The 14,553-nt window shown below is 37.4% G+C and overlaps 1 protein-coding gene across 1 annotated transcript in view; it reads left to right on the top strand.

Annotated features, from left to right (window-relative positions):
* Window positions 1-2,865: 2,865 nt before the first annotated feature.
* The window catches only part of LOC132092590 (XK-related protein 6-like), a 43,420-nt gene continuing 31,732 nt past the window's right edge, over window positions 2,866-14,553 (top strand). Inside the window, exon 1 of the mRNA XM_059498886.1 lies at window positions 2,866-3,750. Within this exon, the coding sequence (XP_059354869.1) occupies window positions 3,176-3,750 (575 nt within the window). The 5' untranslated portion in view covers window positions 2,866-3,175. The remainder of the gene's footprint in view (window positions 3,751-14,553) is intronic.

Raw genomic sequence — 14,553 nt, forward strand, 5'->3', positions numbered from 1 at the left:
TGATTTAATATATAATTTCAAAGATTATGTTGAGAGATTTTGAGACATGGAAGAGATTTTTAGTCTTTAATTTCTGTATCTGATATCTGTTAACTGTTTTGGTCCTTTTGCAGTATTTAGTATTGACTTATATAAAGATCATTTTTCAGTGAAGCATGTGTGTGTGTGTGTGTCTGTGTGTGTGTGCGCTCACATGCACGTATGAGTTCACAAAACGGCTACTGCTGTAGTCTTAGCAGAATCCTGTTGGGAGACGAATGGCATCTTCTGCTGTTGAGGAGGAAGATGAGTGTTTGGCATCTCTTGAGCACCGTGAGAGATTACAGTCACTCCATTATTTAGCTTGAGTTACATGTGTGCCATGAACCCCACACTCCCTCAAAAAAATGCTGCTCCATTTGCTCTCATTAAAAATGTATGCAAAAAAAAAAAAAAAAAAAAAAAAAAATCATCTGTTGAGCCATGCAGGCACTCATAAGCATACTGTACATTTTCATCTCATGTTACAGTATATCAGTCGTCAAAAAAGCTAAATAGCAGAGCACTGGTTTTAAAATCTGTGAAGATCTGCTTTTGTCACTTGGCAGATGCTATAACATATTAACTGTTTTTTTGTTATTATCACAGTGTGACACCAATAAAGACGATAAAGGACTTAAAACAATAGATCACACAAAAATATACTCTCGCTCAGGCCATCCAAGATTTAGATGTTTGTTTTTTCATCAAAATAGAGTTGGAGAAATTTAGTACATGCAGTATTAAATAAATGAGTTTCACAATTTGAGTTGAATTACTGAAATAAATGTTCTAATTTATTGACAAGCACATGTATATCATTTGCTCATCAATAGATCATCTGCAGTGAATGGGTGCCATCAGATTGAGAGTTCAAACAGATGTTAAAAACAACACAATAATCCACAAGAAGTCCACATGACTCAGTTCATCAATTAATGATTTGTGAAGTGAAAAGCTTTGTGTTTGTAGTAAACCAATTCATTATAAAGGCATTATAACTTCAAACCATTGCTAAAATATGAGTCATCTCTCCATAATATTGCTTTCTCCAGTGAACAGTTGTCCTGTCTGAATTAGGAGAGAAATATGCACAGATCAAGCACCATTTACAGTTCCAAAAGAGTTCTAAACAAATATGTCAGTGGATTTTGATGAGAGAGGACATCAGGGGACGGACTATGAAGTGTTATATGGATTATGAAATGATGGATTTGTTTCTTACAATTACACAGCTTCAGTTTATTACTTCACAAGATGTTAATTGATGGACTGGAGATGTGTTGATTACTTGTGGATTATTGTGATGTTTTTATCAGCTGTTTGGACTCTCATTCTGACGGCACCCATTCACTGCAGAGGATCCACTGGTGAGCAAGTGATATAATGATAAATTTCTCCAAATCTGTTGTGATGAAGCAAACAAACTGATCTACAGCTTTGATTACCTGAGCAAATTTTCAATTCCTTTAAAATAAAATAAAAAAAATAGCATTTTATTTAAGAAGTCTCTCATAATCCTGATGAAATGGGATGTTTTTCATATCAATCCTTAACCTGCATGCACATTTTTTAATGATCCAAAAAGACCTGTTTCTTTTGTTGTTGTTGTTAGTTTGTTCTTTTTTTTCATATGGCATTGTATGGAATAATTGTCTGTTTGTTACCATTGTGCATGACACCAATTAAAGGCAACACCACGCACGACACTGTATCTCAGACCGTTTGTCTTTGCTTCAGGCCACTTTGATAGTAGCTTTTTACAATATTAGCTCAGAAGTGCTAGTTTGTTCCGCTCATCAAACAATCCTGTGAAGTTTCCTCAGCTCTGAACCCCAGAAGAGACAGTGACAGTGCACGCTAATTTGAAGAACTTCACGCCAGACCCGCAGCACTGTGCAAATTCAAAGTCACTGCATTTATGAATGATTTCCAAACATTTCCTTATGTAGGAACCATTTATGAATGCAAGATGAGGCAGCAGTGCACACATTCTCTGAACATCTTACTTTTATGTAATTCACATCAAATGGCCGTTGCAATTGATACCAAATGGGAAGGGTTGGCAGAGAAATGTTGTTCTCTCACACATCTTTTCATGAATAAACAATAGACTGTTGTAATAAATAATAATGATTACTGTAATGCCGCCATGCCTGTGCCTTATGTTACAATCTAAGCCTATTCACAACCAGTGGGACTGTAGTGTGAGATCATCTTATTAATCTAACAGTGGCACCGTCTTAATGTGTCCCTGGCACTTCCACAGGTGTTGAGGATTTACAATGGCTTGTGGGAGGGTGAGACAAAGCGGTGAAAAAAAAAATTCGCGCTTCATTTTACAGATGTACTCTACCTTTATTGCTTCTTTCATCCAGGGAGAGGCTGTTACGTTTACAAATGTGTTGAGCTTTTCTAGTTTTCACAGAAGAGAGTTGTTTTTCACAAACAGGACGGCACAGATGCGTAGGTCATGACTGCAAACATGCACGATGCGCCCTGCGCTTCCGTCCATTTGCCCTGAATTAACTTCATTTTGTGAGTGGATTTGTGTGCACATCTTGTTTACGCTTCATTTACTTGTGTTTATTACATTCTACTGAAATCTTGGTGTCATGATGGCACAGAAGAGAGGATGAGAACGTGAAAGGCATTATGCATGTGTGTGTGTGCAAAAGTGTTGTTCCACCTGATGATGAGGGGCCAATTTTCACGAGCGGCGTGCTCACTACAGCATTACATCACTCAGCATCCCCCAGTCCTGAGGTGTCCAATCGAGCACTAGGTGGCATCCTAGATGAGTAAGGATCCGCGTCTCTGTTTGTGCTCCATTCAGTCGAGACATCCAGTCAGCGGCATCGGGTGTCTCGCAGGGAACAGTCCCGCGCTCGCTCCCTGTGCGGGGACGCTGCAAACACAATGCGCAGGTGACAAGAACCCGCTTCCAGGAGTTCGTCTCTGACATGTGCCGGCTCGAGGACTAGAACAGCGCTGACTTTACCGTCCGGAGCGCCGCGGGAGGATGCACTGCCTCTCTGGCGTCACCATCACCCCACAACTCCATGGCTACCACATTAGGGGTACTCTGGAGAAACAGGTGTCGGGGAAGTGACGTCACGAGCCTCGGAAACCGGAGGTGTGCGCTTTGGAGAGCAAGATGGCAGCGAAATCCGACGGTCGGGGGGTCGTCACCGGTTTCGCCCAGCTGCACAACCTGGACGAGACGGTGGGGAGCTGCGAGGACGACCCGCGGCAGAGCAGCTCCTTCCACATCTGCCACTGCTGCAACACCTCGTCGTGCTACTGGGGCTGCCGAAGCTCCTGTCTGCGTTACCTCCTGGGCAAGGGGAGAGACGTCAGGCGGCCACCTCACGAAGAGCGCCTGTGGCTGGACTGCCTGTGGATCGTCCTCGCGCTCCTCGTCTTCTTCTGGGACGTGGGCACTGACTTATGGCTCGCGCTCGACTACTATGTCAAGCAGGACTACCTCTGGTTCGGACTCACACTGTTCTTCGTGCTGGTGCCGTCGGTGCTGGTCCAGATCTTGAGCTTCAGGTGGTTCGTGCAGGATTTCACGGGGGGCGGTCTGGCCTCCGTGGATGGTCTTAGCAGCAGCCGGAGAGCCACGGCGGGCACGAGCGCAGGGGTGTACGGCAGGGCCAGATGCTGCCGCGCATCAGTGTGGATCTGGCAGACGCTCATACACATCCTCCAGATGGGACAAGTGTGGAGGTAAGTGTTCCGTTAGTTTCTCCTATAGCCCGTCACCTGGTATGACCCATGCAGACCAGAACACAGGTGATGCGAGGATCACTCTAAGCATGTGCTTTTCTCTGAATGAACATCGTGCTCTCGTGAAATCTGTGGCATCAGTATGCGCAGCAGGGCGCTGGAAGTACACAGTGCGTAACTGAGGTGATTCTCACAGTGCATCTGAGGATTCATTCACCCTCCCTTGGCTGCTCAACTTTCAGAGACTGCTGGCGAGACGGGCGTCGGGTCTCTCAGGGTCCCCGTGCGTCCCTCAGGAACGACATCACTCCTTCCTACGCTCGATATCATCGACACAATCTGTGCTCTTTGATCCTTCGCGCTTTAATAAGGATTCATCATCATAGGTGCAGTGCGTTATAAGGCCAGTCAGTACAGTGTGTGCTCTCAAGTGAGGAATAGTTATTGCGCGTGCGTGGAATACCGTCCGTGACATGTTGTACTGAACGTCTGATCCACTAGATATGATGCGACAGTTTTTTTTCTGCAGCAGACAGGCGCATTGGCCGTATTCATGTTTGTGTGGAGGCACTCAGTTTAGCCGGACGATTTAGCTTGATTTCGATGCCATTCATTACTCATGTTTGCTTGTGTTCGTGCTTTCTTCTCTTTATACGATGCGATTATTGCTTAAAGATAAGACTCTCTGTCATCATTGGCTCTCAATTGTCATGATGTCATCGCTTTAAAGGTGCTTCAGCATTCAGCGAGCGCGCCTTCTCTCTCGTGTGTGTACAAAAAGTCCTTCTCATCTTTCATATAGTCACGACAAGACAGTTTTTCTAAGATACATCTAATAAAATCTTTCTTAAAAGCCAAGTTAAACGCTCATTTTGGACAAGTTAAATAATTCTTTGCATCGACTGTAAAATTATAAGTGTTTATATATATATATATATATATTATATATATATATAAATTTTTACTTGCCCCACCAAAATTTTCATTGGCCCCACAACAAAAAATTTATAATGGGCCTATAAAATAAGCATAGATATTGTTTTCATTGTCTTTGTTACATTTAACCTCAATAAGGTTAATGACAGCAAAAGTTACTAGATTAACTTATATTTTAAATATTGTTAGACAAATAAACAGTAAGTAATAAAATAGTTACAAATAATCAAATTACAAGTAATAGCACAAATAAATACAACAGAATAAACATATAAATGGAATAAATGGTGCTTTTCAAGTTTTTCATGTAGATTTAAACAAGAGATTTTCAGGTAGGCTACAGAAATTGTAATCTAATGAATAACTAGAATAGATTAAACTTTATTAAAAAAATTATCAGTCAAGATGCAAGATGCAAGATTACAGATGCATAAAAATGTTTTTAATGTTGAAAATATAAAACGTTAAATACTGTGGAATTATTAAAAAAATGAAGCCACTTTAAACCTGAAATTAAACCCGCCAGTAGGTGGCACCGAATCACTGTTAATGAGCAAATCATTGAGATTCAACCGATTCATTCAAGCTGCTGATTCACTCAGGAAGTGTTGCTAAGTGTTGATATTAAGTTCTTGTTTATTAAACTGTACCCTGAATAAAATCATCACATTTGTAATCATGCTAATATTTGGAGAAAAACGGCACTCTTTGTGTAATATTGGTTAACATAGATATTAAATTATATAAATATGAAATATATACATGGGCATATTTGAATTCTGAGGCATTAAGACTAAATCACGTGCACAAGTCTAACCTACTAGACTATGTCATGTAGTGCATGCTTGCACGAGTATCTACCAAAAATTCCATCGATTAATCGAGTAATCGGATAAAATGTGTTTTTGCTTAATTAAAGTGCAATATTAATTATGCAAGAGAAAATAAGACTCCTGGGTCTCTTAAAATGAACAACTAAGTTTCCTTTTTTAGAAAAAAAATATTTTTACTTTTTAAATGCAGAGAATGCAATGCATACATCAAAAATAAACATTTAATTATTACCCATTCTTTATCTGTCTGTACTTGAACTGTGAACAATGACAATAAAGTTGACAGATGAATTAAGTGCATTTAAGTGCCATTCAGTTGGGGTTTAAAATAAAGCATTTTCTGAGATGCACATTAAACATTAAACACATAAAACATTAATTTAATTTATTTTTTAATTATTAAAAATTAAGCAAACTTAACTTTTTGGTAAACAAAGGGGATTTACTATTAAAAATAAAACATGGAAGAAATGTTGTGTGATTAAACCTTAAAAAAAACGGACTTTTATTTTGATGGGTTGACGTACCTTTACAGTTCTGTGTATGTGTGTGACGCTAGTTTTTATCAAACGGTCAAATCCTCATGAAGTGACTGTCGGAGCAGTTTTGGAGATGTTGTTCATGTGTTCACATCCTTATTTAGTGAGACAGCAGACGCTGAAATCACCGGAGCGTCACGTGCGCTTCTGTGTGTGTGACAAAAAGGAAGTCGCGCTTCTGCTCCATTCATTAACACAGACACGCAGAACATGCAGGATTCATATTTAAATAGACTGTTCCGGCTTAATATTTACAGATATTAGTCCATATCGTGATTTAATGTAAGTGCAATGACCTATTTTTGATTAATTCATTCAAAATTTGGCAAATTCCATGCCATTCCGTGTTAAACTGTAAGAATCCGTTTTTATGACTGGATTCCGCGATTCCCTCCGCGTTTTCTGCATCGCGGAAATCATAGGGCCCTAGTTGTGGTATGCCAGCTCTATCTTGCAATGGACACAGGGTGCATCTACAGCCGCGAAAGGCCGCTCGATGTTTTCAGTGGTAGACTACAGGAGCACTGAGCAGCATAGAGCGCCCTCTCGCGGCTGTAGACAGTAATGTTTTCTCTTGGTTCATTTCTCTCGGTTCATGTCAAATTAATTTTGATAAATAAGTCGCACCTGACTGTGAGTCGCAGAACCAGCCAAACTATGAAAAAAAGTGCGACTTATAGTAGAAAATACGGTAATTGTTATATTGTTTACATGGTACAATTTCTGGTTAGCCACGTTCTTTGTGCTTGACAAATTTTATGGTTTTAGTTCAGTGCTTGTGATTTTATTCAATATTGACTCATTTGGATAAATATTAGGTAGGCTTCACAAGATATAGGCATTCATTTTCTCTAGACAAAAAAAAAAAAACTCACCTAATCAGCCCTATCAGCTGGTAGTAATTTTTAGGTTAAAATATCATATAACTCAAATGAAATATATTGCGTTTTATTATTATAACAACAACTGTATTTAATGATATATGTAAAAATATCATAAATATGTAATATGGTAGGCATACAGATAATTAGCTAAATATTCTCTATAGCTCTTTTTTTCTAGCCAACTAACATGCTACATATATGGTAATTAAATGGCTTTCCCAAGGTAAATGTTATGTGACATAATTGTTCTCCAGCAGCTTTATTGACCTCTTTGCGCATTGAAAAAAAACTGATTGATCGATATGAGGAGGAATATACATTTCAGTAAGTAATGTATCTTTCAACATTGTTCACTCGTGTTTATTTACTATTGGCTAGAGATGATCGGTTCACGTGCCACTATCTGTCACGTCAAATTTACAAGCGCCAAAACGTATTGCTTGAATTTTGTAATAAAATTGACAGAATCTGAGAGCTGAGATTATTTTTTAGAACATAAGTATCCTGCTCTGTCTTGTCTGTCGGTCTCCGTATCCTCTTTGCTTTGCGATTTTACTGTGCGTGAGAAAATGGATGTGTGGCGTAAGAGCGTGTGGAAAGTGTCAATTGCGTGTGTCTCACGGTGAATGCGTGAGAGTTGGCATTAGCATCGTAAATCAATTAATAATTCCAGATAATTTACCTTAAGCGGTCTGCTTCGAAGTTCTCAGACGCGCACGGAAGAAGAAGCATTTCCATTGGCTCCAGTCTGCCGGTATTGGCCAATCACAAAAATATTGCACAGCCAATATCATTGAATTTTCCACTATGTTTTATTATTATAATTACGCTATGTTTATATGGCTATTATATTGTATACTATTGAGTGGATAAAATATAGAAATCCTTTTAATAAAAAAATACCCCCTCCACATCATTCAGAGCCAATACTTCTTCACCGTTGCTTCGAAAAGTGAAAAGCGAGAAGAACTCTTATCTGAACTGCACGCGCGGCTCATAAACAAACACACGCCAGCTACAATAATCATATTAATTTGAAACAGCAACCATATTTGTCACAAGCATTGATTAAAACAATGCTGACAATAAGCACATGAAAAAAAAACGACTTAAATTCTGGACCTATATATATATATATATATAGCCTATTATTAAGTAGGGTATGAAGATCTAGGGTTCACTGGGATCTAGGACTGACCCTGTATAGAATTCTGACGCTGATTTTCAACCAGTACTAATTAAAAGCGTTTTCTTCTCACCATCAGTTATGAATTTATATGATATGCATATATATATATTCAGAATATTAGAAAATTTAGACAAACAGTAGGCTATACCTGAGTGACTGACTTTGCTGAGATTTTAAAGTGTGTAACCGATGGACCCTGAACTATCCCATAATGCCACAAGAGCAAGTGTCATCATGAAGTTTTAAATAAAAAAACCCCAGAGAACTGTGAGCAGCAGCTCGCTTTTGAAGTGCTATCAGACCTTAAATGTCTTCATTGCAGTTAAAGTGTACTTTTTTGTTTATCATAGGTACTTGTAGGCCTAATAGGCTACATTCTTTTCATCTTTATTAAATTCAGTGCTGAAAGTATAGACAATTGTTTACAGCTAAAGTTTAAAAGGTAATGTTTATCTATATTTCTACCCAAATGAAATTTTACTGTATTTTGACTTTTTAAGTATATGTTGGCTCTTTAAAGATGTGACTCAAGCACTCCTCGTAACACAAAACAGTTACTGCTTCATTGTGCAATAAATGCAAAACCCGAATATAATGCAATGGCAGTTTTGAGGTAGAATGCTGAGCAGTGTATCATCTTAAAAATAGAGCAGCCTAGCTTTAAAGTGCTGGTGGAGAAGGGTTAGAAGTCAGCATCAAAGAAGTCTTTTTTTGTTCCTTTTAAGACTGTGTGAATAAGGTGCTCATAATTAGATGACATCGAAATCAAATAAGAAGATTCTTCAGGCTTTTGTTCTGTCTGTCAATCTTGAACTATGTTTTTTACAATGAAGTACCATTGTACCTGTTTGCGTTTTCATATTTTAATACTTATATTATTGCATCTGTCAGTTGTTATTGCTTTCTAGTCAGAACCCAAACTGGCTTTATCTCTCAAACTGAACCGATAATGTTCTTAGGTCACACCAAACATTAGCAAGCAACTAATTTCTCTGTGAAAACAAAAAATCTATAAAGTGGAATTACACAAATCTGTCTTTGCAGCAGTTCCTGACTACCGGACAAATCTTTCTGCCAAAGACTTTAGAACTTTTAGAGACATTTCTCAGTCGGATGTTTATTTATTTATGCTTGGCATGAGATCCTGATGATGTCATTGTTGGCTTCGGTAACTGATGCGGCAGCTCAGCTGCCAAAACCTTGAGCCTTTCCCAATCGTCTTGACTTGAAAGTCAGTCAGTGCAAGCGTCTTGAGTAATAATTGGGAAATAATGATCAATTAAGAAGCCAAGGGCACTGCTTGTGTGCTTTGTTTAGCTCTTGGCACAACAATTGCTGCCTAGTTAGGGCAACTTGGTGAAAACGAGTATAGCTCAGCATTCTTAATCCCAGCATGTCTGAGTGATATGTCATGTATGACTACTTTTTAAATAGTAATATTAAAAATTAATGTAAATTTTTTTGAGGACTCTTAAGATAAATACATCTCAATTTCCATAAAAATATTAAGCAGCACAACTGTTTTCTACACTGATATTAATAATAAATGATTTTTTAAGCTGCAAATCTGCATCATGTGACACTGAAAAGTGGAGACTGGAGTAATGGCAGCTGAAAAATTGAGCTGTACCATCACTGGAATACATTACATTTGAAAATATATTCTAATAGAAAACAGTTATTTTGAAATTGTGATAATATTTCACTATATAACTGCATTTTTGATTAAATACATGCAGACTTGGTGAGAATACAGAAACATCTTTCAAAAAAAAAAAAAAATATATATATATATATATATATATATATATATATATATATATATATATATATACTGTCCCAAATTATTACTGTCCCAAAACTTTTAAACAGTGTATATAGGTTTTGTTTTGTTTTTGCTGCTTTTTTTGTAGTCTCTGTAATGATGGACACTTAAATAAAATGAATGCAGAATGATTTTGAGCATATGAGAGAACATACTTCTGGTTTGGTGTTAATGACGAGCTACTTGAGCCTTACTGATGGTGCTGTAGAAGCATGTAAGACAAAAAAGCCTGGGAAACACTCTAATCCACTCCTTCCAAAATGCTTTAAGGCACTTCCTTTGCCTCATTCCTTTTCTGAGCTGTCTGTGTAAAATCATTGCTTTGCTGCTCTGTCCTCCCCATCCACTAGTTAAAGTCATAATATGCACTTTCCTCTTCTCTCCCTCGCTGCCTGTTTTCCCTTTTATATAAATTTCCACTTGACCTCCATTTCTGTCAAGGAAACTGGAGCATCTGTCGGCCTTCCCATTATTAGAGACTTTTCCCCCGTATGTGTGACGTTTAGAACAGCCCTCCCTCCACACTTCATCACCTTTAGGACGCTCACTGTCCCCATTCTCTCCTGTTTGCCCTCTCAGTGTCACACCTCTCACAGGGGCTCAGGTAGGATATATAGTCAGCTACTATATATAGTGACTATCTGAGAGTGTTATATAGTGTTTGTTTGAGACTGAGTGCTTGGAATGGCCATTTAATTTGGGTTTAAATAGTGCAGACAACTTGTGTATGTACTTGTGTCTCACCACAGTCCTGAGGGAATATCATGCAGTAAATAACTAATTTCACTGCATACACTCAACAGTAAGCTATTCATTAAAACACAAGGGTCAAAAACATGACACCATTTTTTGTGTCTGCTTTTTAAATGATTAAAAAATACATTTAAAATGCAATTCATTAATATTTGAATACAACTTTTCTGTAACGGGCAAGGTTTTAATTTCTTAATTAAAATTAATTTGAATACTTTTTGAGGTCCATAAACAAAAAAATGCCATGGTGTTACCACTGTCCTGATATCATAATAAAAATAAGCATATTTAAAATAATTAAATTACTGAAGTCGTGTGATCCCTAATGAAACAGACATACATTTTAGCATATAAAAAGAGGACAATTTACAGAAATAATACAAAAAGGTAGAAAAAATATACTTAAGCGTGAACCAAGTGTTATGTGCTTGAACACTTAATTAATTGTTAAACACTTTTAAATGCAAATATATATATATATATATATATATATATATATGTATATATATATATATATATATATTAAAATGTAATATACATATATTTAATATATATATATATATTAATATACACAAAATTTAATATATATATATATATCGTTTAACTATATATTGTGTTGCTTTTATTTTTATTTCTTTTTCTTTTTCTTTCTCTGATAACTTGAATTAAACTTGATTTTAAAATGTTTTTTCCCCCTCTTCTTTGTCATGGACACTCATACTGTTTTTGACCCACAAACACTCAAACAGATACAAATAACTTGGTTTCTAGTGCTGGGTGGTAAAAAGAGGTGTCTACTCTTTTTAAGTAGCTTTTTAAGGTGCCACTTTATTGTTCAACTGCCTCTTCAAGAGCTTTCTACAACAGCCTTCCCGTTTAAGCGAGTACTGAAGATCCAGCAGTGAGTGGGCTAATCAATGCAATGCGTTACACTGCTGCATGTCCTCAGATGTGCTTACAGTAAACAGTACTCGGCTGTTATTCACAGCGACCTTGCAAGCATTGTAGAACGCTCTCAGTGAGAGTCTGGGCCTCCTCAAAGGCCAGCCACACTCTATGAATTCTTTTACACACATGAAGTGTTTCAATGCCGGCTCGCCAGAATATACGATTGTATCGTATTATTGTAGTTAAATCAGTGAGTGTGATAAAGTATCACAGCTTGTGTGTTAAGGACATTGGGGTGGAGAGATTGACATGATGCAGTCATGCTGGAATCAGTCCAGCTGACAAAAGCCAAATGCACAATGTAATGTTATGACTAAGTGGTGAGTTTTTTTGCTTGTTGGCATGTTGGTATGAAGACCATACTGGGTAATTTATGTGTGCTTCTATCATCTTGGCAGTAAATTGTAATGACTAATTTGTGAGTGTATTTACAGACTGGAACACAGAGTGCTGAATAATCTTAATGTGTTTGATCACACCAGCTGAGTTTACATGTGTTTAAATATACATGTAAATGTACTGCTCCTCTTGTTTATTAACCAGTGCTTTTATTGACCAGTCTTGTTGTGTTTGGCTGGTTTAAGGTATCTGTCTGTCTGTCTGTCTCTCTCTCTCTCTCTCTCTCTCTCTCTCTCTCTCTCTCGCTCTCTCTCTCTCCCTCTCTCTATAAATAAATAAATATATATATATATATATATATATATTAACTTTCAAATATAATAGTTTGTTACTAAAAGGCTTAAAGTTTTTGTTTCTCTTTTTAACTGACAGTCATTGGTAGCATCTATCTCTTATCTTATCACTCAGTGTGTATGTGATGACAGACGGATGAGTCCCCTGAGGCCTGAGAGAGCGAGAGACAATCATCAGCTTGTGCACCCACCAATCTGCCATTAACCATTAGCCATCACATGATGACACACAGATGCCCCTCACACACACACACACACACACACACAGACACATGTGCTCACACATGTGTTTATGTATGGGTATGTCGACACAGGTTTGTTCACTGTACCAGGTTTTCCAGGTATAAATCCTTGAAGTTCCAATAACAAAGATAAATTCTGTCTCTTCAAATAAACGCTTTCTCCACTTAAAGAATTATTTGCACTATGGACAGTTTAGACATCCTTGCAGTCCTCCATCTCTGTCATCAGCATATAAACATAAATAAACAAGATTGTTAAAATAAGCAAAGCAAGATTTGAACTGTGAGCAGCTTACAACAGAGAATTAAATCATGTAGACGGCTGAGAGTGAGCAGTTTTACATGTTCTACATGTCTAATACAAGCATCTGGTGGAAAGAAATTACTGAATATTTTAATAGCAATCCTGTTATTCAGAGAATCACATCTATGATTGCTGGTATTCCTTCATTATGCAAAGAACAATGAAAAGACCTCATTCTCTTTGTGACCTGACTGAGACGAGTGACTGTTTGTCAAATGCACCGGATGTACAGTAGAGTGTTGAGTGCTGATTTATTTAGCCATGATGAAAGTGTGCTATTTATACAGTCATGAATCTTATTATAATCTTGATTATAATTCAGATGATAAGGAGTTTGCAGCAGGCTGTCAGGATAAAAAGAGCAGCTTTATTACTGTAATTTGTTACAGTTTTCTTTCTACGTCTGAGTTTGATACCTTCTATGGAGGGTGTGGAGATGCCTTGAATCCAGATCATTCACCTTTGAGCTCAGGGCTGGACTTTTCATGTTTTTCTAATCACTGTAGAATAAGTGTTTATTACAGTAGTTTAAGGACTTATAAAAACAGACCTGTACCATTACCCCTCCTCCAACAAACTTTACAGTTGACACAATACAGTCAGGCAGGTAATGTTCTCCTGACATCCACCAAACCCATGCTTTCCCAACAGACTACCAAACAGAGAAGAGTGATTCGCCAGACCACAGAACAGGTTTCCACTGCTCTAGAGTCCAGTGGCAGCGAGTTTTATACCACTCCATACAACATTTGGCATTGTACTTTGGTGATGTGAGTCTTGCATGCATCTGCTTGTCCATTGAAACCCATTCCATTTTATGTCAATAACATTTAGTGATATCCAGCAATATCACATGAGCAAAATTGCTACAGCAGGCAATCTCTAGGCACAACATGTTTATGCAGTGTTTTTGTAAAGTGATATTGCTTGCTTTTATGCAAAAGTTAAACTCAAGCTCAAGTGAGGTTTGCTGTGTTTAAGTTCAAGCCGAATCCATTTTAGAATGTTGTGAACTGAATTAAAAGAACACAAACTTTAAGTCTGCAGGATTGCAGCATTACAGTAAAGTGTAGTAGATTGCATATTTTTACATTTTGTATATATTATATGCAGAAGTATGTTTATTAAATAGACTTTGCAGAGTGTGACATTATATCATATGTCGTTGCAGTGTCTATTTCACCCTGTCGAAGTCTAGTGTGACAATACACAGTAAGATACTGTTGAAAATGTTTGACTAAAATTATGAGTGGACTAAAAAAAGATTCTACATAAGTGTAAAAAGTGTAAAATTGTTCTTGTTCCTGTTTGCAGAATAATTTAGTCTTTTGAACATAAAAGGCATGCTTTAAAGAATTTAAAGCTTGGCTAGATTATCTAAATGCATGTTTTTGATCTTTTATTATAATTTTCAATAAAATCGTCATAACTGGATCTTCCAGTGAAACAACAGACTTCTTTATTGTGGCATATCCCAGGCTCCATTCAAAAACTGATGGACCTACCCTACAATTGATATTTTTTTGATAATCTGTTTCACTTGGATGTACACCACAATACAGAAAAAAAGAACTGTCGCTGTCTCCATTATATTGCAACTTTAAGAGCTTTGACTTCTGCGTGGCCTAATCTCACTGAAAGCTACTGAATCAAGAGAC

This window comes from Carassius carassius, chromosome 18, assembly GCF_963082965.1.
Source record: "Carassius carassius chromosome 18, fCarCar2.1, whole genome shotgun sequence".
In the NCBI taxonomy this organism is placed as follows: domain Eukaryota; kingdom Metazoa; phylum Chordata; class Actinopteri; order Cypriniformes; family Cyprinidae; genus Carassius; species Carassius carassius.